General features: G+C 47.5%; 1 protein-coding gene across 3 annotated transcripts in view; it reads right to left on the reverse strand.

The window, feature by feature from the left end:
• The window catches only part of PHACTR1 (phosphatase and actin regulator 1), a 553120-nt gene that overhangs the window by 98197 nt on the left and 427499 nt on the right, over positions 1-27424 (reverse strand). For all 3 annotated transcript variants that reach the window (XM_042937880.1, XM_042937881.1, XM_042937879.1), the window contains one exon: positions 7927-8007. In XM_042937880.1, the coding sequence (XP_042793814.1) occupies positions 7927-8007 (81 nt within the window). The remainder of the gene's footprint in view (positions 1-7926; positions 8008-27424) is intronic.

The raw sequence follows: 27424 nt of genomic DNA on the forward strand, positions 1-27424 counted from the left end.
AGGACTGTGGGTTCTGTCAGCCAGGGGAGTCTGGCTTGTCCCTCCTTAGTATTCCTGGTGCCCAGAATGGCACCTGCAATGTAACAGGTGATCAACAAGCACACGAGAGAGGAGTACATATACTGGGGATGGTTGGCCATGGCTGTAATAATAATTTCCGTAGTTTTCTGGCTTGGGATGGTGACTTTTTTTTTTTTTTTTTGAAAGAGCCTTATTACTTAAGAGAATTTTGATCACAACTTCTGCGCATTCTCTTTATCGTTTAAACCACTTTCCAACTGCTAGGGCAAACTCCTCTGTACTGGGCTCAGAGGTGCTAGGAGGGCAATTACATGTCGCTGATACTGAAGGTAAACCCTCCTTTGATTTCCACACCGCTACTCTACACACAGCTTTCGGAAGATGCCACTTCCACAAGAGGCACGGGGAACATCTCAGGATGTGACCCATTAACGGCGCCTGGCAGAGGCTGTGAAAAGCGGTTCCCACAAACTCCGACTTGGGAAGCATACGCACCCGGGTTACAGAGAAACACGGGACTTAAGAAGGGCTGAGCCTAGTACAGTTTGGTCTCCTCTGATCCGCTGGAGAATTTTTATTTTTATTTTTAAAATACGAGGACCTTTTAAGGTAAATATCAGGCCTCTCTCTCTGTCTCTCTCTCCTTCTCTCTGGAATGCCAGACAAGGGAAAAACGCAGCCTCTTGCATAAAAGAGTTGTCCATTTCAGGGAGCTTCTCTTTGTGCTTATAATGAAAAATAACACCTTCCACGATGTCGCTCTCACTCAGTGAAGGAAGAGAGCACACTTCGGGGCACTCTGTTATGTGCTGGGAAATGTTATCTCTAATTCCCAGCACACAATGGGCAGTAGAGATGCTCCCAGTCTGTTCTGCTGATGTGCCCCCCCCCCCCCCGCCCTGTTCTTCCTTCCTCTCCTTGGGGGGCCCTCTCCTTCCCGGGGTCTCAGCGGGATCCCCGTGGAGACTCCCAGGAGAGCTGCCGTGGTCTGAGCTACCTGATTGCACATTCTGGTGTCCTGTTCCCCCTTAGGGTGTGGATGTGTGTCCCATGCAGGCGCGATGTATCATGCCACAGCAGAGAGGTGGTCTCCTTTCCCTGTCCTGCCCCCCCCTGACAACTGCCATATACATCCCACGCCCATCCTGTACGGAGAGGGTGATCCTGAGGGAGGACTGAGGTTTCCCAGGAAAATCCACTACAGTCGTCACTATTAACCCTAACATTCTTTAATTTTTTTTTTTTTTTTGAGAGAGCGAGAGAGAGAGCAAGCGAGCGCGGGGGAGGGACACAGAGAGAAGGAAACACAGAATCCAAAGCAGGCTCCAGTCTCTAAGCTGTCAGCACAGCGCCCGGCGTGGGGGCTCGAACTCCTAAACTGTGAGGTCATGACCTAAGCTGAAGGTAGATGCTTAACCGACTGAGCCACCCAGGTGTCCTGACCCTAACATCCTTTAAATCCCGCATTATGTTTCTTTGCAGAGATTATTTTCAATGGCGCTAACAGCATGACTTACTCAGATCGTCTGACTACCAACTGGCAACATGTTACAACAAAGTTTTTCGGTGTTCCTGTAAATTTCAACGGAGGACACACAGTCTTAGCGGGGGTTTTAAGAGTGCACGCCCACTGGCCGCGTGCCGTTCCACAAGGTAATAAGTGGCCTCCCCTGCTTCATCTTTATTTTGGAAAAGTAACACTAGGGACACCAGGTGACCTCCTGAGAGCCTTCCTAAGTCAGAGAAATATCATCACCATTTTACTAACGGCCAAACCGTTCACCGTTGTCAGGATATGTTTCTCCTTAACACTTAAAAGCCACCATATGCCGGGGCACCTGGGTGGCTCAGTCAGTTAAGTGTCCGACTTCGGCTCAGGTCATGATCTCACATTTTGGGAGTTCGAGCCCCACGCCTGGCTCTGTGCTGACAGCTCAGAGCCTGGAGCCTGTTTCAGATCCTGTGTCTCCCTCTCTCTCTCTGCCCCTTCCCCATTTGCGTTCTCTCTCTCTCTCTCACTCTCAAAAGTAAATCAATGTTAAAAGTTTTTTTTAAAAAGCCACTATATGAAAGTGGAGTATTTAGCACCCATCTACATAAATATACATAATCTGTTCTTGCCTATTTAAATAACTGGCCATAAAGTTTCATGGACCATAAAGCTGAATAAACAAGGGGATCAGAGAACTGGGAGGTTCACCAGCAACAGCGAATAAAGCAAGTGGTGTGAACCTGGAGAGCCAGCTTCCGGTTGGCACGTACTGTTCTCCCAACACACGTTTACTGAGCATCAGCTACGTGCCAGGCGCTGTTGGAGGCTCTCGGGCTCCATCCATGAACAAACCAGACAAGACCCGATACCCCGCCTGGTGGAACTTCCATTTCAGTGAGAAGAGACAGATGGCAAAAAGGGTAACACAATAAATAACTTACTTCTAGAGCCCGTTTGAAGGTGGTAAGAGACAGAAACTAACAAAAGACAGAACACAGCAGAGCAGGGGCAGGAGACGCAGGACCTAGGGAAGGAGGTGGCCACGTAAAATCTGGTTGGTGCAGGGTGAGCTTCGAGGAGAAGGTGACATCTAAGCAAAGACCTGAAAAGAGGGGAGCTATGTGGATGGCCATCTGGGGGAAGAGGGTTCCAGGAAAGGGAGTGGCTAATGTCAACCTCGAGGGCTAGAAAGCGAGCCTAGAGATGTGTCACCGAGAGGTAGTTATGAGGCGGTACGGCCAGGGAGTTGAAGCAAACTTAGGGGCTGGAGGGCAAATCGCAGAGGGCTTTGCACGCTGTCGCAGGGATTTGGAATATCTCCTAGTGAAATGGGGAGCGACTGCAGGCTCTGGGCAGGGGACGATGTGCTCTGATTTACAGAAAACCAAGAGAGGCAAATGCCCTACAGAGGCTTTAAAAGTAACATACTGAGTCCATTTACAATTTTGTGGAAGTAGGGCAGGAGGGCCAATGTGGGTTTCAGCCACAGAGCACTTAATTTCTCTGTGTCACTATCACCTCCTCCAGAAGTCCTCCATGACTGCACTTGTCTAAATCATGGCTCTCCTTACGACTTTATCTTTCTACCCTGCCGCTTCGTTTTTCTTCATACAGCTTGCAACTGCTTGACGATATACCCTATGCGTATTTAATTACTTCCTATTTCTTTTTGTAGAACATAAACTCTGAGAAGGTTAGGATTTTGCTCTTTTGGTGATCGCTGTAGCTCAGGGTCTGGGAGACCACGTGGCACGGAGGGGGCCCTCAGGGCCAATTTGTTGAATAAACCAAGGGGTGTTCCAGGGAGTCTAAGAGAACCCTTAGTTTCTGATTCAAACAGACAGGCCGCAAGGTTGGTAAACAGAGTTAAAAAATGGGCTATCACGGGTGCCTGGGTGGCTCAGTTGGTTAAGTATCTGACCTCGGCTCAGGTCATGATCTCATGGATGTTGAGTTCGAGCCCCGCGTCGGGCTCTGTGCTGACAGCTCGGAGCCTGGAGCCTGTTTTGGATTCTGTGTCCCTCTCTCTGCCCCTCCCATGCTCATGCATGCTCTGTCTCCCGAGAATAAATAAACATTTTAAAAAATGAGCTATCAAACTATAGATTACTTTCCACCATGAGTGGAATGGTAATGGCTCCTCTAATTGCTTACCTTGTGTTCCCCCTCAACCTGCTGCATCCATATTGTGGAAATTTTGGAAAACGGGAGAAAAAGAATGTATGATTTCACATCCCTACCACACCGTGGTTAACAACTAAAAATTATCTTTTTATGTAATTTTCCAAGTGTCCTGCCTTCTTACGTGGCCTCCATATACCCAGAGAATAAACCATTTTCTCTGATTTTAAACTTTTAGGTCGGGGGCGCCTGGGTGGCTCAGTTGGTTGAGCGCCGGACTTCGGCTGAGGTCATGACCTCACGGTTCGTGAGTCCCGGCCCCATGTCGGGTTTGCTGTTGTCAGCACAGAGCCTGCTTCAGATGCTCTGCCCTTCCCCCGCTTGCAGTCTTCCAAAAATAAATAAAAAACATTAAAAAAAAAAAAACAAAAACAAAAAACCAACCAAACAAAAACAACCAAACAACTTTCTACGTAGGGACACCTGGGGGGCTTAGTTGGTTAAGTATCTGGCTCTTGGTTTGGGCTCAGGTCACGATCTCACGGTTTGTGAGTTCGAGCCCCGCGTCAGGCTCTGTACTGACAGCCCAGAGCCTGGATCCTGCTTCGGATTCTGGGTCTCCCTCTCTCTCTGCCCCTCCCCCTGCTCACACTCTGTCCCTCTCTCTCTCTCAAAAATAAATAAAGATTGAAAAAAAAAATTAAATGAAGGATTCCTGACCTCACTCCTGCAGGCATTTGAGATACTTTTCCTTCTTCCACCCCAGCTCTCATTTTGCCGGATTTGACTTCTTATGCACCAGTTTGGGATTTTTAACCCGCTAAGCAAAATGCAAAGGATTCTGAGGAGAACCGTCAAGGGTAATAAAACCTCATCGATTCTGAGTCTGCCCTGCCCGCGTCTTGATAAATCTCACGTCCCCACGGGTTACGTTTACACTTTCTACGGACAAGTGGGGTATTATTAAGCAAAAATCAATAGCGTAAAGAAGGTGGAAGAGGAAAGCGACCTAACTAAGGACAAACGGCTCTCCATTATCAGCAAGCTCACGCGGACAGAGAGTAGCCGCGGTGTGGACAGAAGCCGGCCCTCGTGGGCTCTGCGCGGCCCGATGGGCCGACATGGTCATTTACAAACCAACAGGCCGCTGTCGGGGCCCGTGCCTCCCCAGAGGACCCCATCGCGCTGCCAGGTGACCCGCGAGTGCCGTGAGCTAACACAGGAGGCAGCACGAGGCGTCACCAGCCAGGCAACATGGAATGCTTGCTCCAAGTCCAGGAAATGCCTCTTGGAAACACACGACTTGGAAAACGAGCAAAGTCCCTTTGCCACTTGCTGTTCCCTCGGGTCGCGGCGATAGAGTCTTATGCGTTCTACCCACCGGGCTCCCAGCTACCGCAAGGTGAGTGATGTCCTAGAGAGGGGAGGAGAACAGGAAACCCTCAGCGGAGGCGTGAGAGAGGGGCCGGGCGGTCTCGTGTCAGTGGTCCCACACCGTAGGAGGGGTTGGTGGACCCCGCACCTCTAGGTAAGAGGGGGCAGGGATGTTCCTTCCTAACCCTTGCGCCTGCCGACTGAGGGTGCGGCATGTAAAGGGTCTCAGAACCTATAAAGGATGATGACGACCCCTCATGATGGTACGCTAACACTTCTTGAGCATTTATGGGATGACAGCTCATTCTACAGGTTGTTATGGACTGGACTGGATCCCCTCCCCCACCTCCGAAATTCATGCCAAAGCCCAAGCGGTCAATGTGACTGTATTTGGAGAAAGGGCCTCTAAGGAGATAATGAAGGTTAAATGAGGTCACAAGGGTGGGGCCCTAATCCAACAGGGCTGGCGTCCTTCTGTGAAGAGGAAGGGACACCAGGAGCATGTGAGCAAGAGGAAGGGCCACGTGCGAAGGCAGTCATCCGCAAGCCAAGCAGAGAGACCACTCCAGAAATCAGTCCTGCTGACGTCACGATCTCAGACTTCCAGTCTCCAGGTCCGTGAGAAAGCACGTCTCTGTTGCGTAAGCCACTCAGTCTGGGCCGCTCTGTCACGGCAGCCCTCGCAAACCAACGTCCGGGTGCCATCTTCCGTAATCTCGCTGACACGACATCATCCCCGCGGTCTTCGTCCAATTCAGACAGAAGCCCAGAGAAGGTAAGCAGTGCGACTGAGGTTGCACAGCTGGTCAGGAGTGGAACTGGAGTGGGACCAGCAATCTGACGACAGGGCCCACGTCCCTCACGGCTGATACGACACGAGGTAACAAGATTAACATCCGCGGTGACACAAATGGATGCTTCCCATCGGAAAAAACCCAGAGCAGATACAAGCTTGTGCGTGTTCTGTGTGCAACCAGATTTCTAGTTTTAGTCCCTCTCTTCTTCTCCTCTTCCCTTCATCCAAACGATAAATACGTTTGCGAGCCTTGTCTCTCTCAAGCACTATCGGAGGCTGGGGGGCCTGGCGGTAAGCCTCTGAGGCCCGCGTTCTCCTGGAGCGTCCACGCTAGCAAGGAAAGGCAGCCAACAACTAAACAGAGGAGCACAGACAGAGACAATGCACAAACGAGTGGGGAAACTGTGCCGACAAGTGGAGGCTAAACCGGTCCTTTCCTCCACTACCCGCTACTGAGCGCCCACAACGAAGCAAACGGGAAAACCATCTGAGGCCCCGGCCTCAACGCCACCATTTCTGTCTCTAGAAAACGAGGCTTTGGCTGCAACGACCCATGGCGTCTTTGGTTACGTCGGAAGTTTCTTGGGCAATGCTTACCCTAACCCAGTTATCGGGTGTGATGGGAACAATAAGCAGTACAGTTAAATATATTCTGTTGAGTATTCCTGAAGGTTAACAGGAAGAGCGAGAAGGGCTGCGGGAAGGTAGGAGGGAGGGGAAGGGGTCATTTAACTGGATCTGAGCAGGCATTAAAAAAATTTTTTTTGTTCTTTATTCTTGAGAGAGCGTGCGTGCGTAAGTGGGAGAGGGGCAGAGAGAGAGGGAGACACAGAATGGGAAGCAGGCTCCAGGCTCTGAGCTGTCAGCACGGAGCCCGATGCAGGGCTCGAACTCACGGACCGCGAGATCATGACCTGAGCCGAAGTCGGACGCTTAACCGACTGAGCCACCCAGGCGCCCCAGAATCCCTCTTTAGAGGAGAATATGTGCGTTAATAATCTGGCCCACCGCTTAACACCAGCTTCAAACAGTGATAAGACTTGAAACAATTACTGTGATTCCTGTATCAAGACTGGACAATGACAGTTTGTCATTTCACCAAGAGTCTTAACGGGGAGAGTGGAAGGGAAAGAGGCAAAGGAAGGAGAGGACGGGAGGGGAGGGGAGGGGAGAGAGAGTAAGCGGGGGGAGGGAGAAGGAGAGAAACCTAATTAAAAACAGCAAAGCTCTTTGGAGCGCCTGGGTGGCTCAGTCGGTGAAGCATCCAACTTCAGCTCAGGTTACGATCTCGCGGTCCGTGAGTTCGAGCCCCGCGTCGGGCTCTGTGCTGACAGCTCGGAGCCCGGAGCCTGCTTCCTATTCTGTGTCTCCCTCTCTCTCTGCCCCTCCCCCACATGCATTCTGTGTCTCTCTTTCTCTCAAAAATAAGCATTAACAAATTAAAAAAAAAAAAAAGCAAAGCTGTTAAAAAATAAAAATAAAGAATACCTAATATAAAACCACTGCATACATTTATATTTAAAGACAGTCATTCAATAAGCAAAAGACACACAGTATTCACTGGGAAACACCTGTGGATACATTCACAGAGCATCTGTATTACTGTCGATATTATCATTTGAAATATCTTAGGTGTACGGCCGTATTTTCTAATTTTTGCCACTTTGACTTCTTTTATTGTGGCAAGACAGACTGTCAGTAAAAAAAAAAAATCTGTTAAGGAAATTCTAGATGCCTGTAGGTTTTTAACATTTGTCTTGGGAACCCCTAGTGCCCGAAAGAGCCTCCGCAATTAACTTCACCCCAGCTGTGTGCATTCGAACACCCACAGGCTCCCAACCAGTAACCTGCATCATTCCTGCAGCCACATCATTTTTTCACAGCATCCCGTGGTTTAGTTCCAATGGTGAGAAAAAGGGAGCTTGATTTCTCTCTGCTGATATACTACTGAGAGCTTTGGAACGGTCTGCAAAATTCTCTTTTCTCTCCAGAACCGTTGGGGGTGTGAGAGGTTCAAATCCTGACAAAGTGACGCAGAAAACGGAACCCAACTCCGAGAAACACGCACACAGATTCCACACGTGGCTTTCTGGGCCCTGTGGAGGGGACCAGTCCCCCTTACCTTTATCATAGATTTCCTTCAGAACCCCTCGTTTTATAAGCTCCTCTCTGCTTTGCCTCATTGATATTTTCCTTTCCAGGGCTACAAGCAAAAACACAGAGAAGCAAGTGTGGGTCAGTAACAAAGACTTTTTCAGAGGAATCAAATGTTAATATGTATTAAAAAGTAACATCCGGAGACGCTTCTGTAAGTTACTGTTTTATTAATGTCAGTTACTGAGACCTGTTAACATTTTTTGACAGGAGAACAAGCATTTCACTCAGATTATTTCGTTTAATCTTCAAAGCAAGCTTCAAACTACTTAAGGGGTAGGCACTTGTATTTCATTTCATTTCACCCCACTTTACGGCGTTGTAATCTGTAGCACAGAGAAATTCAACAACTCGTCAGAGCCGCAAGACTCCTGAGAAGAGGAGCCAGGATTCAAAGTCAGGAATGCTACCTCCAAGGTCGGCTCAACTTGTGTGTCACAGCGTATCTCCCTGACTCGGGCCGTTCCTCGTAGGTGGGATTGCTTTTCCTTCCTTCCTTCCTTCCTTCCTTCCTTCCTTCCTTCCTTCCTCCCTCCCTCCCTCCCTCCTTCGTTTCCTTTCCTTTCCTTTCCTTCCCTTTCCTTTCCTCTTCCTTCCTTTCCTTCCTTCCTCCCTCCCTCCCTCCCTCCCTCCTTTCCTTTTCTTTCCTTTCCTCTTCCTTCCTTTCCTTCCTTCCTTTCCTTCCTTCCTTCCTTCCTCCCTCCTTTCCTTTTCTTTCCTTTCCTCTTCCTTCCTTTCCTTCCTTCCTTCCTTCCTTCCATTCCTTTCCTTCCCTCCTTTCCTTCCTTCCTTTCCATCTTTCTTTCCCTTCCTTTCCTTCCTTCTTCCTTCTTTTCTTTTTTTTTTTTAAATTATGTAGATTATATAGATGTCACTGAGGAGTTTTTCTTTTCCTTCCCAGCTACTTAAAAAAAAAAAAAAAGTTTGAAAATACCTCCTGTAAACTCTCTGGGTTGAAATGGAGGCAGGTGGTAGGGGGACTCCACCCCCACCCCCACGGTACAGATGCCCATCACTCTCCTCTCTTAGGCTCCAAACCCAAGCAGGCAAGCGACCCGTGAGCTGCCCAGTTATGAAATGCACGTCTACCGTGACTCAGCTGCTCATCTGAGCCCAACACTCAGGCAGGTGGGGCTGGAGGAGCGAAGAAGGAGCGTTTCTCTCAGATCAGTGGGCACGACAGAGGGCAATTCGAGTGAAAACACAGCCCAGGAGTGGAAGAGTGAGTGGCCGCCCAAAGGGCAGGCTTGTGGCTCAAGGCCAGGCTGGGCAGGTCAGGAGAGCCCACGGAAGCGGGCGAGAGAGCCCCCCCAGCAGCTGGCATCCCTGTTTCTGGGTGAAGAGTGGGTAAAGGAGGTGAGACGTTATTTTGTTTGCTTTTGTCACCTTGAGACTCTCCACATCCTTTGGACACACAGTTATGGGGGGGCAGTTATAAAATAGGGAAACTTTTATGCAAATTTAGATACAGATTAATTACACAGAGTTCAGTAGAATTTAGTCCGAAGAATATGAGGAAACGCTAGAAAGCAAGCAAGGAAACGGGGACTGTGATGCTGTCACCTACGAGCTGTGTGATCTTGGTCAAGTCACTTTGCCTCTCTGAGAAAACACTGACACCTCAGCCCCAGCTTCTCCGATTTAATAGGTCCAGGGTAGGACCTGAAGACCTATCTTGGAATCAAAAGCTCACTGGGTTATTGGGTCATATCAAGGTTGAAAATCCCTTTTTTATAGATTTGGGGACTTACTATTTTTAAAATATTCTAACGTTCTCTTCACGTCTAGTGAATTCAGGGATATGAGACAAGAGAAAAAACACCAGGTTAGACTGCACTCACGTATAGCTTACTGAGAACAGGTTAATGATAACATGGAAACGTAGAAATATATACCCCCCCGAAGTGAGGGCAGGAGGGCTGTACGAAGGTCATGCCACAAAGGTGGGTGAAGGAGTCACCAGAGGAGGGCTTGTTTTGGGGGCTGGAGTTTTAGGACTCATATCAGACGGCATGATGAGGTGGCAGGAGGGTAGAGAGACGTTCTCTGTGCCCGAGAGGAACCTCCAGAGAAGGGAGAGACAACTGCGGGCAGCTAGGTTAGGAAGTTCCGCCTGCTTTTAAGCCAAGATTTGCTAGTGGTGCAGTGGGAAAAGACTGGATAGGCCACGTGAAGCAGGGTTTTTAAGCAAGGACTTTGTGAAAAGATCCTCTGGGTGACGTGAAGCCGTGCGGGAGGCATGCAGAAAGGGGTGCTTGGCCCGTCCTATACTGAGCCACAAATTGAACAGATTTCTTTGAAACAAAATGAGGCTTCCCGGGGGCTTTTCCCAGTGGAAGGACCTGACGCCCAGCATTAAAGGAAGTATCTGCAGCAAGGTGGGCAAAGAGATGGGCTTGGCGAACTGCGGTGGCACTTTCCGTAGAATGTGGGTGCTCCCAGGCCAACCACGCGGACCTCGGCTGTCACGCATGCTCATTCAAGGACGACAGACCCCTGCCCGTGGCGAAAGGCGCTCTGCCAGGGGCTGGAGACGATGGTGACCGAAGGGACGGTCCTTCCTTTCACAGAGTTGGCAGACTAAGATGTGGTTCAGACGGTCATCAGATAGTATCACCTAATGTAGGGTTACAAATTAAGGGAAGTCCTGTTTAAAGAAAGGGACACGTCCTGCCCGACGTGTGGTCGATAGCCTCCCTCACTGGGCCATGAGAAAAGGCTTTTCTGAGGAAGAGACCCACAGGCCGAATTTGAGAGGTGAACATATGTTATCTTGGCAAAGGGCAGTCACGTAGGGGCTGAGGGGAACATTCCAGACATACAGCAAGCTGGGCACTGCTTGCCCCCCTCCCCCCGCCCCGATGGAGGAATCATGCCACCATTGGTGGAGAGAAAGCAACCCATGTTACTGCAGCCACCAGCACCAGGTAGAGGACTCGAGATGCAGACAGAGGGATGGCGGGGGGCGGGGGTGCTGGGCCACGCAGGGCCTCACGGACCATGTTATTCTAAGGGCAATGGGAATAAACGGTCAGAGTTGGGTATCTGAAAGATCAATGCCCACGTCAATGTGGGAAGCAGGTTGGAGGGAGGCCAGTTCTAGGGGATCACCTCGTCTAAGGCAGGAGATGACGGTCACTTGCACCAAAACGCTGGTGACGGGGATGCAGGCAAAGGGTGCATTCAAGTCACGGGAAGGGGGCAACGTTGCCTCGGCATCACGTTGAGGATGGGAAGGAAAGAGAGGGGTCCGGGGCGACTGCTTGGTTCCTGACGTGCATCGCTGAATGGACGCTGCTGTTGATCGCTCGGGTCGGGGGGACACAGGATGAGAAGCAGGTTGGTAGGGAAGACGGCGATCCCAATGTTGGCCATGCCCAAGAGGTGATATCAAGGACATGCCGGGGAAACGTACCCAGATACTTTCTAAAACAAGGATGGGAGGTTAACTGAGACTGAGCTATACTGGCGTGGACTATGGTGGACTCTTTTCAGTGCTGCTCACACTCTTCCACAGAGATGCTCCTAATGGCAAAGCAGTAATGCCAGGGGCTCCGAGGGCAGGACTGAAGCTGGCTGTCCCCCAAAGGTGCCATTTCTTGACTACACTGAGTCTGTCCTTAAGAACTAAGGTGGAGCTCACGGAACAGATCTGCTCGTATTTAAACAATACATCCCCCTCCCCTCCCCAGCCAGTTTCCAAGTTTAATTGACATTCTGGCAAGAGATGGCTTATTCATCCTTTGGGTCTGTCCATTTCCCAGGACAGGACACCGTGCCCACAGGGGATACCAAGATCATTTTGAGAAGGGCGGCGGGTCATGTTATTTAAATTAATCCCCACCACAATCCTCTGAAGTAGGTCCCACTTTTCAGGGGGACCTGAGTCCCAGTAAAATTAACTTGCTCAGGGGGTGCCTGGGTGGCTCAGTCGGTTAAGGTCATGAGACTTCGGCTGAGGTCATGATCACGTGGGTCGTGGGTTTGAGCCCCACTTTGGGCTCTGTGCTGACAGCTCAGAGCCTGGAGCCTGCTTCGGATTCTGTGTCTCCCTCTCCCTCTGCCCCTCCGCAGCTCACACTGTCTCTCAAAAATAAACATTAAAAAAATGTCAAGGTAAACTTTTAAGAGCATTTTTCTAAAGCTCTAACCAGCAGAACCAAAATAGAAAAAGCAGGCATCTAAGTCCACCCCCCCCCCAAAATGAAAATTCAGCTCAGATAGCGGCAATGCAACTCCATAGATCTTTAGAAAAGAACCACTTTTCTGGGCGGTAAGTGGACCACACCGTAACAGGCTTTGGAGGTGGTCCCGTGGCAAGTGAAACATCAAACACAAAATCGCATGAGCCAGTGAACATGCAAAAACCAGCACAGGGACACCTGGGCTAAAATTCTGTGCCCAACCAGAGACACAGCCTGAAGGGGGAAAGGGCGGAAGTTACCAATAAAGAATCAGTTGAGATCCAAATACACAGAAAGAACTTTCCAGTACCCTTCTTGCCTGAAAGGAAGAGAAGAGGGACTTCTCAATTGCTGTGCCAAAATTTACCCCAAATGGCTCCCGCAAAACCGTCATCAAAGGTTAGCATATCCAAGAAAGACTTCCAAAGCCTGCCAGCAAATTCAGCCTTAATAGCAAAGATGCAGAAAACCTTGAAAAGCAGAACTCTTGCATCCTTATCACCATCTATTAATCATGTCCTTTTACTTTCTGTATCTTCCTTCCCTTCCCTTCCTTCCCTTCCTTCTTTCCTTCCCTTCCCTCCCCTTTCTTCCTTCCTCCCTTCCCCTCTTCCCTTCCCTTCTTTCCTTTCCTTCTTTCCTTTCCTTCCCTTTCCTTCCTCCTTCCCTTTCCTTCCTCCTTTCCTTTCCTTCCCTCTCCTTTCTTCCTTCCTCCCTTCCCCTCTTTCCTTCCCCTCTTTCCTTTCCTTCCTTCCTTTCCTTCCTCCTTTCCTTTCCTTCCTCCTTCCCTTTCCTTCCTCCTTTCCTTTCCTTCCCTTCCCTCCCCTCTCTTCCTTCCTCCCTTCCCCTCTTCCCTTCCCTCTTTTCCTTTCCTTCTTTCCTCCCCTTCCCTTCCTTCTTTTCCTTCCTTCGTTCCCTTTCCTTTCTCCTTTCCTTTCCTTCCCTTCCCTCCCCTTTCTTCCTTCCTCCCTTCCCCTCTTCCCTTCCCTTCTTTCCTTTCTTTCCTTCCTTTCCTTCCCTTTCCTTCCTCCTTTCCTTTCCTTTCCTTCCCTTCCCTCTCCTTTCTTCCTTCCTCCCTTCCCCTCTTCCCTTCCCTTTCCTCCCCTTCCCTTCCTTCCTTTCCTTCCTCCTTTCCTTTCCTTCCCTTCCCTCCCCTCTCTTCCTTCCTCCCTTCCTCCCTTCCCCCCTTCCCCCCTTCCCTTCCCTTCCCTCTTTTCCTTTCCTTCTTTCCTCCCCTTCCCTTCCTTTCTTTCCTTCCTTCGTTCCCTTTCCTTTCTCCTTTCCTTTCCTTCCCTTCCCTCCCCTTTCTTCCTTTCTCCCTTCCCTCCTTCCCCCCTTCCCTTCTATTTGAATATGCTCCACACACAATGCTACATTACTTTCAGATAACTCTTGGGGTCCTGCTGATTCTGGAGAGACTATCTCTTCCAGGACTAGCCAACTCCTACAGACAGTACCTGACTAGCCTGTGTGAACATACCTTCCACGTGCAAACCAACCAACCCAGAGCTCACACCCCCAACTACCTCCTTTAGGGGGCTCTTACTACACAGGCCACTTCCCCCTGCCCTAATCACCCCAGGCCCTGGTACCAGACAACTGGAGACGGTCCCTGTGCCCCAGAGCCTGCTGAAATTATTCAAACCAGCCAGGTAAGCTTGCTTATTACACTGACCATTCTTTCCTGTGGGAAATACACCAAAGTCTCTTGCCCACATTTTTCTCCCACTCTTTCTGCCTCCTGACCCACCCCGGTGCTTCTCCGCAAGGCCCCCCATCATACGGCCCTTTCTCTTGGGCTCTGTGAGTGTAGCAAACCATATTTTCAATGGCAGCTGTCTTCCAACCTGCTGGCCTCACCACATGTTAAATAACAATAACAAGCTACATCTCAAAACACACCTATCCTGGGGCGCCTGGGTAGCTCAGTCGGTTGAGTGCCTGACACCTGATTTCCGCCCACGTCATGATCTCACGGGTCCGTGAGTTCAAGCCCCGCATCGGGCTCTGTGGGATTCTCAATCTCTCTCCCTCTCTCTCTCCCTCTCTCTGCCCCTCCCCTGCTCGTGCTCTCGCTCTCCCTCTCAAAATAAATAAAGCAAAAACAAACAAAAAAACCCCACACCTGTCCTTGCTCTGGCTTGTAAACAAAGGAAAAACTAGGCTTTACACTCCAACCTCTTGTTCTGAAGTCTGTGCCCTTTTAAGCAAATGCTTTAGAAATGCAGAGCCTGGTGAAGAGCTCACTGATCCTTGGCAGTAAATTCCAACGAAGCCCAGAGACCGACCCTAACAACGGAGTGGTTCCAGTCTAAGTGCTCTGGTGAGTTCTTCTTCCCAGCCAGCACTGGGGTCTGTGCCATAGTTAACCGGAAGCCGGCTCTCCAGCACCCCGCTTTGTGTATTCTCTTAGCCTCCCTATCCATACGATGTACGCTAAGCCCAGGATCCATCCCATGCTTCCCTGACATCAATGAACTTCAAACAGACATCTTGATCTTGGGTGGACTGCTCTCCCTACGGAATGGCCAGATTGGAAGAATCTGTTAAAAGTACACATACAGTAAAATTACCAGATCGCGAGTAACTTGTTCTGCGAGGTTCCACAAGACGAGCAAACATTTCTAATAGGTTTTAACTTGATAAACGAGCGATGTCTTGCAATACGAGTAGTACATGACCTTGAATGGCACATGATCACAACTAAGCCAATGGTTCTTCTCTCTCTCTCACTGTGGGATTGTGGGTGGTCATCTCCCATGCTCGGATGCTCAGTCTCAGGCCGCGGTGTTTGGCAGAAATCAGTGATTTTTCAGGACGTTGGAAGGTGCCCACAAAGGGCACAAGTGTATTTTTGTCACTTCAAAGCACCTACAGACAGTCCTTCGCTTTTCCATACAAGACAAAGGTGAGGAATAAGCTTTGCTTCATTCTAGGTCGTTGGAAAGGCTTCTTGTTACAAGTTGCATGAGAAGAAAAGGATTCCATTGAGCTAATGGGTAGCAGTAATTCCGTTAGTAATAGCGAAAGTCATCCTACACCATAAGCCTCCTCTCTTGTCTCCCTCACACCAGCCACGAAGGTTTTCAAAGATAAGTGCAGATTAATTTATTTTTCTTTATATTTTGTATTTTCTTTATGGTTCTGTATCATATCACAGTATTGTGATCAGTTTTATGTGAATATTTCGGGCTGTGGAACGAATCATCTGAGCTTCCATTATTTCTTATGGGAAATTCGCTTTGATACACAGGTCCTTTGGATTACAAACATGTTTCCAGAATCAATTATGCTCACAAACCAAGGTTTTACTGCATATGCTTATGGTTCTTCATTTACAAAAATATTTTTCACAGTAAATGATTTAAGAAATATAGTGAAAAGAAAGTCCTTTTTTCACCACCCCTCCTTCCTTGGATACAACTCCCCAAATCTGCCCTCCTTTGCCCTCTATTTCCCTGTCTCTTCTTTCCTCCCTCCTTCCCACACACTCCTCCTCCCCCATATATAAACACAGTTTTTAAAAATATAAACGAGATCGTTCCGCTCGTATCACCTTACAATTCTTTCTTCCCTCTCATTTATCAATATGCTTTAGAGATCTCCCCATCAGTACACACAGAAGCACCTCGTTCTCTTTGAATGGCTCAAGTACCATAATTTATTTACCCATCTGCAACCGATGGAAATTTAAGTCCGTTTCAAATCTGGGGCGCACAAACATTGGTACCATAAACCTGTTTTTTTTCCAGCATGCGTGGGAACAGGTGGAAGAATTTTGTAGAACACATTGCTAGATGTACGATTTCTGGGCAGTATATCCTTTACGTGCTCCCAGTACCGAGGGAAGAAAAACACTTATGTTTCATCACTTTTAAGTACTGCTTTTTTATTAAAAAAAAAAAAAGAAGAAGCAGGGCCAGTGGTGGGGAAGCAATATTGATGCTGCAACAGATTATTTGCTTCTCCTCAGAGTATCAAGGCAAGGACTTGTTGAGATTGTCCTCTACGATAATCCATCTCTGTTGAATTCTCTGCTCAACTGCCTTTAAATTACATTCCGGAGGAGCTAGAAATTTCAAGCGGGATAAACAATCGAGCAATGAGGCAATCTGCAGTAGTCTCCACAGACTCTTACACCTTCGGTTGTTAAAACAGTCAATGTGTAAGTAAAACCAGTGGCTCTTATCCCTTTGAAATTTTACAACCCCAGTGAATGTGGATCGCGTCTAGAAATTTCCAAGTGACAGATGGAATGAACCTCAAGAGACTAGAACAGACCTCCGCTTCCCATTGGACTTATGAAAAATGACGATTGTTAATATAATGCAACGATCATAGCCTCGGAAACACAGCACGACATAATCAACCCACATTCACACTATCTCCATGCAAAATACTCTCCTGTTTCAAACTAAATTTATATGTACAATATATAAAAGGAGAGAAAGGGGAGGAAGGATTTGAAGAAGTAGGATAAACCTGGAGACCTTCCAGGTTGAAAAACCAGATGGCAAATGCCAGCTTTTTTAGGGAGGAAATTAATGAGAAAAATTAGGAAAATTAATAAGGAAATTAATGAGAAGAGCAATGAGGTTGTCGATCTAAATGCTATAGTGAGAAGAGGGAAAAGTGGAAGCGAATGCACCTGTACATGTCTAGTTTCAAACAGAACGGTATGACCAACATATTCAAGAAGTCATGTTAATCTAGAAACAAAACGGTAGGATCGCCAGATATCGTGCCTCTTAGTAACGAAGATATTCGAGCCCTATGAATATCCAAACATTTGGCAAAAGTGTATAACTGGGCGAGAAGGTTTAATTACTTGATCATCTTGAAAGCTTACTGAATTCAAAATGAAATTTTAAAAACTGGCTATTAAGATCGAGGGATCCTCCAGAGAGGCTGACCCATTCAGAACTTTTCTCCCCTCTAAAAATCCAGACCATGTGGAAATTCCATCTGAAAGACAGACTCTAAGGCGTAACTGTCCTGGTCACAGGCACAGACCCGGATTCCCGCGTTGTTCCAGTACACACTTCCACAGAAGTCTGAGTGGTGGACGCCCATGAGCAAAGTTCCTCATCTCCAACATGGTAACCCGGCCACTCTTCTTGTGTAAGGCCGCGTAGCTAGCTGGGATGAAGTCTTCATGGCCCACGGGGTGGATGACATTGTTTGCTTACTGTTGTTTGTGATTCCATCCAAGTCCTCCAAATCAGCACTTTCTAAAGTCCGCTCTGTTGAACAGTCACTCAGAGAGGTGCTCTGAAGAAAGGATTCTGAGGACAATAACTTGGGGGAGACGCCAGGTTCCACGGGAGTATCACAGTGCTTATTAGCACAAAGGGACCTACGGTAAACCAAACAGCTTAACTCTGCTTAACCCGGCGTTTCTCCCAAATTCATTGGACAAGGTGGTCCTTCCATGGAGTACCATGGGACTTTCATTCTGAGGCACACCTTCTGGGAAATACTGAGCTAAATACGTACCAGATCACAGGGGGCAAATGTGGAGGTCTTTTGTAAAAAGGAACCAGGGAGGTCAGCCTGTCTTAACCTCAGCAGGGACGCAGAGGGCCATGCTCCTTCATAAAGACCTATATGGCGGATGAATCAAACACACCCCCAAACCCTGCCATACCAACCAAGCAAGATGTGACCGACCAGGAGGATCCTAATAGAGCAAAGGGACCAGCCGTCCATCTACCTGTCCTCCGGTGGTCCTGGAACAGAATGGAACTGCATCCCAGGGAGCTCCTGGATGGGCCAGCGGCCCATCCATTGCGCAGCTAGGGAAAACTAGTCCTTTTTTTTAACCTTGAGCCGGCCAGTACCATGGAGTATCTGCCCAAAATAACAATTTTGGCTTTGACATAATTGATATTTGGCGATTCTTTCTGACAGTAATTCAGACAGCGTAATTTCCTCTGCAGTCAGAGAGACGAGTAGGACCCTGTCACTAGCAGAGATGAGGTGATTCGTTTTCCTCTTTCCTGTGGGCGAAGTGCCTACGGGCAGGTCCCACGAGAACTTTCTCCACTAATTGAGGGTATGGGAAAAGGGCAGGATCACGGACTCATTTTAAGCTGTAAGCTGAGCTGTTAAAACTACATTCTTCACGGATCTTGACTGGATCTTGGTTTGAACAAACCAGCCATAAAAGGGTTTTGGGGTCAGTCGGGAAAACACAAATATGGACTGGGTATCAGATATTAGGGAGTTATAAGGGTCTTGTGGTTATATAGGTCCTTTCCTTTATTTTTTAGACATGCGTGATTAAAACTGTCTGTAATGAACTTTAAAATACTTCAGAGGGATGGGGTGCCAGGGTGGCTCAGTTGGTTGAGCCTCCAACTTTGGCTCAGGTCATGATCTCGCACTCTGTGAGTTCGAGCCCCGTGTCGGGCTCTGTGCTGACAGCTCGGAGCCTGGAGCTGGCTTCGAATTCTGTGTCTCCCTCTCTCTCTGCCCCTCCCCCACTCATTCTCTCTCTCTCTCTCTCTCTCTCTCTCTCAAAAATAAATAAACATTAAAAAAAAATTTAAAAAAATACTTCAGAGGGAAACGAAGCGACAACTATGGCCAGATCTCAGTAACTCTAGGTGATAACTGAACAATTATCCAACAATACCATTATGTAACTCTCTCAATTTCTCTTACGTTTGAAAATTTTCAAAATAAAAAGTAAACACCCAAAACACATGACCCTTAGCAGTGATGCTGAGTTAAAAGACCTATCCTGTGATGCCATTTGCATCAGGTTCAAAAGTGGCAAAACTAAACATATGCTGTAGAGGTGCATCTCTAACCTTGAAAACTACAGATACCGTGGTAGAGTCCCCTCCCTAAGGAAAAAAGAAAGAGGAACCAAAACAAAAAAACAAACCTCAAGGCACCCTGGCTATGTGAGTACGTGACAACGTCCCTCATGACCCTGTAACAGGGGACCACTTAATCAGACCGCATGTTTGTGTGTGTTACCATAGAGGGGAGACAAAGAAGTAGAAAATGTATTTTGAAAACGATGCCACGGGGCGTTTGGGGGCTCAGTTCTTTGGGTAGGAACCCAGCAGAATGGTGCCAGCAGGAATAAAGTTGCCTCCTGGAAAGAAAGGCCTTGCTGTCACGACTCTGTGTGAGAATCCTGCTACAATACCAGCAAGGACAGAACCACAATACAAATTGAGTCACTGTCTACCTTTGGTGGGGAGGAGGGCCGCAATCAGAAAGGCACATCGAGGCGCGCCTGAGTGGCTCAGTAGGTTAAGCGTCTGACTCTTGATTTCCGCTCAGGTCATGATCTCAAGGGTTGTGAGATCGAGCCCCGCCTCAGGCTCTGTGCTGACAGCAAAGGGCCTGCTTAGGACTCTCTCTCTCTCTCCCTCTCTCTCTCTGCTCTCTCTCTCTCTCTCTCTGTGTCCTTCTACCACTCATGCTCTCACTCTCCCTCCTTGAAATAAATAAAAAATAATAAAAAAAAAAAAAAAAGAAAAAAAGAAAGGCACATCAGGGAGCTTACAGGGGCTGTTGGTGTTTTTTCTGACTTGGGCAGTGGTTATACAGGGTTTGCTTTATAACCATCTGTTCAACCACACCTGTTAAAATGCTTACCGCATTTCCTCAATGTATTTTGCTTTCTAAAATAAAGGCATCAAAGGACATTCTCAGGGTGGTGGGCAGGGGGATGGGCAAGGGCACTTGCTAGGATGAGCACTGTGTGTCCTATGTGAGCGACAGATCACTCAATTCCACTCCTGAAACCATGATGATGCTGGATGTTAACTAGCTTGGATTTAAATAAAATTAAAAAATAAATAAATAAACACGGACCAGTGAAATAAGAAAAAAAAAAAAAAACCAACAATAAAAGGCCACTCTCACTAACTCTGCTTCTCTCTGTAGCGCTGCAACGGTCTCTGAAGGGGAATAAAAAACGCAGCCACCATATAATGAGATTATGCACTTGGCCAGCTGACTATCTCCTGTGAAATGACAGGAAGGGTGACTGTAAGGCAATGAAAGCTGCAATTCTCTTCCCCGTCATTTCGTCAAATAGGTCAGACGAGAGAGTGGACAAGCTATTCTTCTGGCTTGCAAATCTCAAGGCGGCACGACGGGGACCTGCTGTTTCAGGGGGCAGAGAGTTAGCACAACGTTTTAGGTAATTTTGCAGAAGGAAGGATTCTGAATTTTGGAAACAGGACACACTGCTCTTGCCGTCCGACCTCGCAGTGACGACGAAGCAGCAACTTAGGGGACGTAATTTTGCGAGGATCTGGCACAGAACTCTCGGGAGCACACGGAGGAAGGTTTCCAGGTTCTAGCTCTTTAAGCCCCAGTCTGCACAAGAAGAGCCCCTGTCAAATTCTAACAAAGCATCAGCGTTCTCTTCTGAGATCTCTGAGCCGAGGCACAAAAGAAATGATTCCTTTGGCCGTTTATCGGCTCCCTGTTGACGGGACCATGGTAGAACACGATTTAATAAACCGGAAGATCTGAAAAATAATTCACGTGGAGCCCCGTTTACCACAGTCCCTTTGTCCCTTCACCTGCGTGTCACCTATTATGACAGACAGTTTTATTAAGTGTGGAACGGGTGGCCCTATAGTCATGGAGAACGCACGGTGATGACAGTGTTTATGTCGGAAATACAGGTTCTGTGCTTTGGGGGCTTGCTTCCGTTCCTTGCAGGAAAGCCTGTCATCACACGTCACCTTCGTGTGTGATGGCACCAGGCCACAATCCACGTTTCAACTGTGTTCTCTGCTGCCTCTATCACTACCCGCCCCCCGCCCCCCGCCGCGGAACAGAAAGAAAATGCACCGATTTAGAGTTAGTTATGTGAGTTCCTCCTTCCAGATGTAGGAAGCATAATGCTGTACTGTGTTTCATTCCAGGCACCTAATTATTATTGATCGCTTTATGATGGAAGCGTACTGCCCAAGGCACTGAAGAATGGAAATCTGAAATCCTGCCCAGAAGAGCTTAATACCCCGGCTACCACCTGTTACCTAAAGGATAATAGGGCCCTTGTTCAGCATGGCCTGTGGTGCCAACTTCATGCCAACGGCTTCACTGCTTGGTTTTCTACCCACGGTCGCATCGACGCGGCTGCAACGAAGTCTTTAGAAGCAGGCAGAATTCAGACATTTAGGCTTTAAGATCGTACTTCCCTGATACTATATAAATCAGAGAAAGACAGCAGTAGATTGGGCGTTTTTGTTTGTCCCAATACCTACAGTCAGGACTAAAGTCAGCTAATAACTGGGAGCGAAGATTTAAAAAATCGTAACTATGCACAGGTAGGTTGCCTGAAAGGGATATTTTGTGCAAACGCCCCCCCCCCCCCCCCCCCCCCCCCCCCCCCCCCCCCGCTCCAGCCAGGCTGCCCTTCCGTTGCCATGGTAACGCTTCCTCTGCATTAGGAGCTGCTCTGCTTGTTTTCCATGTAGTCCTTTAAGCAAACCTCAACACACGTCTCCAAGGTTGGTACGATCGCCTCCATTCTGCAGAAAAGCACGATGTTACGTAACCTGCCCAAAGGGCACAGCCAGACTCGAACCCACGCCATGGGATTCCAGTGTGTGAACCCTTAAACATGACATTATACGCCCATCTATGTCGTTAAAAGCTTGGCATATGCCTCCTAATTTGTCCAGTGTATCTATAAATGAACAAACTCGTATAGACGGGCTGGCTCTAGTGTGTATACAGAAAAACTAAAGATGCATCTTCTTTGCCATTTCCTGGGCAGAATTCTGTAGCTTGTAAACTACGATCATTTCTGAAATCGTCTTAAGTTCAGCAGTTATTTACTTATCGAGTGACGTTTCACACACAAAGACCAAGCACGCTGCCCTGCACACAAAACTCATAAACCATGTGACTATCATTATTACCACTCTCCGCTTCAGGAAAAAGTCAAACTGGCCGGAGGAAATACAGAGTCACGCGCAAATTTATAATTTCACACCCTTAGATGCGTAGGAAGGTTTAGGAAGGTGCATATCGGCCCGGGTATGAATCAGTCACTTCAGGTGGAGAGGATGATTTAGAAAGAAATCGTGCAGATATGTCCCGTGGATTTTGATGCGTACATTGAAATATCGAGCTACATCCAGACTTTTACACCAAAGCAGAAGAGAAATGCTCATGAAGAAGCACGTAATAATCGCTTGCAATTAAATAACAAAACCTTCCAAATCTAAGAAAAAGTTCAAGCAATTTAGGAATGTCCCCTCCTCTTCTGCCTGCAAGACATTTTTTCATTTCTGCCTCAGTCTTCTCTCCCATGATGCGATGCTTCACCCAGAAATAGGGACTGGGTTTGGCTGGACCCTCACCCAAGTGTTTGCCAACTAATGAGGAAAACAATATGGCCAAATAGCCATTCTTTTTTGTTTTTTTTTGAGAGAGAGAAACAGGGACAAGGTGAGAGGGAAAGGGACAGGGAAAGAGGGGGAGAAAGAGAATCTCAAGCAGGCTCCACGCTGTGAGCACAAAGCCTGAGGTGGGGCTCGAACCCACAAAACTGTGAGATCATGACCTGAGCCGAAACAAAGAGTTAGATGTGCAACCAACTGAGTCACCGAGGTGGCCCCTCCCCATTACTTTCAAAGAGAAGAAGTGAATTAGTATATTATTATTAATTTTTAGGGGGAAAAATCAACCCATTAGGGCCTGGATATTCGCTTTGAGAAAAAGAAATCCCAGAATATTTCAATACATGGTGGTTAAGTCACAAACGTGTCCTAACAGCAGCGGGAAAGCTTGAAAAATAAAACTGCCACAAAAAGAAGACATTTCTTTAACATACGCGATAGAGAAGAAAGGTCAGAAGAAGTTCTAGAAGGAAGTCACTCAAAGCTTTCCTTGAGGCACTGCTTGTTCTTACGGACGGCCATCAGTCCTCACAGTTGTAACAAGGCAGGGAAACATGGCAGGTAGCACGTTGCTCCCTTAAATGGATGCTCAGCCTTCTCTGTTCGTCTTTTGTGATAGCAACTTCCGCATTTTGTTTCTGGTGGGTCGTTTCTGCACTTCTGAAATAACTGTAGCCTGCACAGTGGAAGCTGATAAAGGTGCGATCCTTAATTCACAAATTAAACTGGCAGAATTCAGTTTCTTTCGTTTGCTCGAGACTGTTCATGACATCACCAAGGGAATACTGTTCCGTAAGCCCGTCGGGCTGTTTCCCAGTCCCAGGGATGGATGGATATGAGCAAAGGTCTGGGTCGAGGCAGCAAATGAGAATGAGAATTCTGATTTTTTTTGGTACCATCGGAGCTCGAATGAGTGAGGGCTGAAGCGTGGCTGTAGGCACTGATGAGAACCCAGCCGATCTCAGTGGTGTTCAAAGGCAAATGTCAATCATCAACCCATTGTCTTCCTTCCTGGCAAACCCACGAAAGGGGCCATGCTGGTCTCATCATCAGGTTAATAGAAAATCTTGCCCAAGGATGTACCTATGCGATATTATAGGACCAAGTTATGAAAACAGATCAATCAACTCGATTTGATGGCTTTTCCTTATTAAAATGCCCTGTGACCTGACAGAGCTAACTAAATAAATGAATCACTGTGAAACCACGAAGACCGAATCTGAAGAGAAACTGTCTGGACTCTGTCATATGATGTGTCAAAGCTATTAGCTCAGTGATGCCATCAGCTTTGCATCTTTAAAAACAATGGTGATGGGGCGCCTGGGTGGGTCAGTCAGTTAAGCCTCCTATTTCCGCTCAGGTCATGATCTTGTGGTTCGGGAGTTCGAGCCCCGCGTCGGGCTCTGTGCCGACAGCTCGGAGCCTGGAGCCTGCTTCTGATTCTGTGTCTCCCTCTCTCTTAGTCCCTCCCCTGCTCATGCTCTGTCTCCCTCTCTCTCTCTCTCTCTCTCTCTCAAAAATAAATAAACATTAAACATTTTTTTTTAAAAGATGTCAAAACTCAGAGAGGGAAAATTATGAGAATCCAGAGATATGATATTTGGCCATGAGCTTAAAAGCTTTTAAAAGTTGCTGTTTCTTCACCTAAGGTCACAGAAATCATATCACAAACTAAAGACCTTCTTTGAGACCCTTTGGGATTATAAGACTTGATTTCCTTATAGAAGAAAACTGGGATGAATCTTATAGAAAGGATGAATAAGAGAAAAGCTTCTATATTTTTTTCAGAGAAAGAAAGAAAGGATTGTTATTGGGGTTGTTTTGATTTTCAAAACACACACGTATCCATACAATTTCTCCACAGTTAAGGGAGAACTGTGGTTTCACTGAGAATATCTGTGAGCCAAAGTTCCTTGTTTGTGAGGAAACTTGGCTGCCTATTATGCACTTGGTCCCTTTCTCGAAGCTTTGATAGGACTGATTATTCCCATTCAAGTTGAATCTCTCAGATGATAATTTGGGAAGCTGGTGGGGATACAATGGAGTCCAAAAGTTTAAGTCTGGACTCTGTAAGCCTTCTAGCTCCATTTTTCACGCAGACGGAAAGCATATTTATAATGGAAAAAAGAATTCATTTGTAATACGTCGCATAGGTGTTGGCAAACTTTTTCTGCAAAAGGAAAGACACACACAGTCTCTGTGGAAACCACTCAGCTTTACCAGAGCGGCTACAGATGGTGCACAAATGAGTGATTATGGCGGTGTTCCAATAAAACTTTATTTAAAAAACAGGGTAGGAGATGGACTTGGCCTGTACATCAGAGTTTGCTGACCCCTGTTGTAAAAGGCCCAAGGGAAACAACTTTGAAAATTAGAGTTTTCTCACATGTTAAAGGAGGAGGAAGCAACCTTCATCTTCTGTGGCAAAAGGGAAGGGAAGGAGGGAGAGAGGAAGGGAGAGTGGAAGGGCGGGAGGGAGGAAAAGACAAGGGGCAAAGTAAACCCCTTGATGAGTTCGAGCTCCACATTGGGCTCTGTGCTGACAGCTCGGAATGGAGCCTGGAGCCTGCTTTGGGTCCTGTGTCTCGCTCTCTCTCTCTCTCTCTGCCCCTTCCCCACTCATGTTCTGTCTCTCTCCGTCTCTCAAAAATAAACATTAAAAACAATTAAAGGGGTGCCCGAGTGGCTCAGGTGGTTGGGCGTCCGACTCCAGCTCAGGTCATGATCTCACAGTTTGTGAGTTCGAGCCCCGTGTCAGGCTCTGTGATGACAGCTCAGAGCCTGGAGCCTGCTTCTGATTCTGTGTCTCCCCCTCTCTCTACCCCTCCCCTGCTCACGCTCTGTGTCTCTCTGTCTCTCAATAATAAATAAACGTTAAAAAAATTTTTAAAAAAAAAAGTAAAAAAAAAAAAAAAGCTTATGATAGGTGAAAATCAGCATAACCTTAAAACCCTAACTTGACTTTATGAAGAAGAAAGTCTCAGGTAGAAATTGCACACTCAATCCCAAGTCCTTTAAATTCTGTTACTGGATAAGGAAGTGACATTTTTCTCATTACCGTAACTGGAGGCCCCAAGGTAACCGCAGAAGTGCTGCTTCTCAGGGGGAGGCTGGGAAAAATGTCCCTCTAACATCCATCTCGTTGTCCTCTTGGAGTTTCTCCCAAAGTGGAGACCAACATTCTCCTCAACTAAACTGTAGTCAGGCTCCTCTTAGCCCTCTTCTTGACTAGGCTTTAATCCTGGCCTACAGGAACTCAATTTTCAAATTAAAAAAAATTTTTTGATGTTTATTTCTGAGAGAGAGAGAGGGAGAGAGAGAGGGAGAGAGAGAGGGAGAGAGAGAGAGAAAGAGAGGGAGAGAGAGAGAGAGAAAGAGAGGGAGAGAGAGAGAGAGAGAGAGACAGACAGACAGACAGACAGCATGAGCAGGGGAGGGGCAGAGAGAGGGAGGGAGACACAGAATCCGAAGCAGGCTCCAGGCTCTGAGCTGTCAGCACAGAGCCCGACACGGGGCTCGAACTCACAAACTATGAGATCATGACCTGAGCCGAAGTCGGAAGCTTAACTGACAGAGTCACCCAGGCGCCCTGGAACTCAATTTTCAACACAAATGATTCCCGCCACCCCACCATCCCGTAAGAGACTTGAGGAAACACTAGCGTACTTTCTAGCAGCTCAAGGCCATGTTCCTAGGACGATGATGACTCTACCCCGTTTTCAGGGGTTTCCTGAGAAGGCTCAAGGCTGTTGAAGGAACTTAAAAACTGTTTGCTCTGGCCCACACCTACATAGCTCCCGAGCTCCCTTTTCTTAGAGCATTTACTTTAGAAAACTGACGACAGAAAATACTTCCGCGGTCCCTTGGAGATGTATGTGTGTCATCTACAACCTAAGGGTGTCTTTCTCAAGGAAGTTATTCCTTTGAAATATAAGCATCAAAAAACACAGAGCCTCTGTCTCTCGATCTCTGTGGAGGGAAGGAGCCCAGCTTCAGGAAGACCCGGGTAGCAGACATAGGTGGCCTAGGCATGTCCCTAGGCCCTTTGTTACTTTCCTTTCGGCACACCCCCGGGGTGTAAAAGGCCTCCTGCCTTGCCTTCCCATGGAGATGAGCTCAGGTTACACTGGGGTCTCTCCTCTACTGCAACAGTAGGTACTAAAATCTGTCTTGAGTGTCCAGCTTTGTTTCTTCTTGACAGTGGCCACTGTCCATGTTACCTTGGGGGACACTGGTCCATCTTCAATGTTCAGGCCCTGTGAAAGACCAAACTCTCTCCTCTTATTTTCCTTAGCACTGTCACCCCTTCCAACCTTAGGGAAACCCGGTGGATGGTGAGAAAAGATGTGTAGATGACTTAATCTAAGCGGTTGCAACCTACCAGTGAGGCGATTCTCAAAAGTGCCATTTTATTTATTTACTTATTTTTAATTTTTTAATGTTTATTTTTGAGACAGCACGCGAGAAGGGGAGGGGCAGAGAGAAAGAGGGAGACGCAGGATCCGAAGCAGGCTCCAGGCTCTGAGCCGTCAGCACAGAGCCCGACACGGGGCTCAAGCCCACGAGCAGTGAGATCGTGACCTGAGCCGAAGTCAGACACTTAACTGACTGAGCCACCCAGGCGCCCCACAAAAGTGCCACTTTAAGTCAACATTCCTGAAATAAGACGGCTGTGTCCAAAGCTAGCTCACTCCTTCCTTCCTTCCTTAATTTGGTCACCAAATACTAAGTATTTCTGTAGTTAAGACACTGGACTAGCTTTAGGTAGGAGGCTCATTCCATTAACTTGATTTCTAGGTACACCTTGAATATTTACTTCGTATCCTCTGTATTTATGATAAAAACAAAAAGAACCCACAAACCCAGAACCGAATGAAACCAAACCAAAATCGAA

This window comes from Panthera leo, chromosome B2 (assembly GCF_018350215.1).
Source record: "Panthera leo isolate Ple1 chromosome B2, P.leo_Ple1_pat1.1, whole genome shotgun sequence".
In the NCBI taxonomy this organism is placed as follows: Eukaryota; Metazoa; Chordata; class Mammalia; order Carnivora; family Felidae; genus Panthera; species Panthera leo.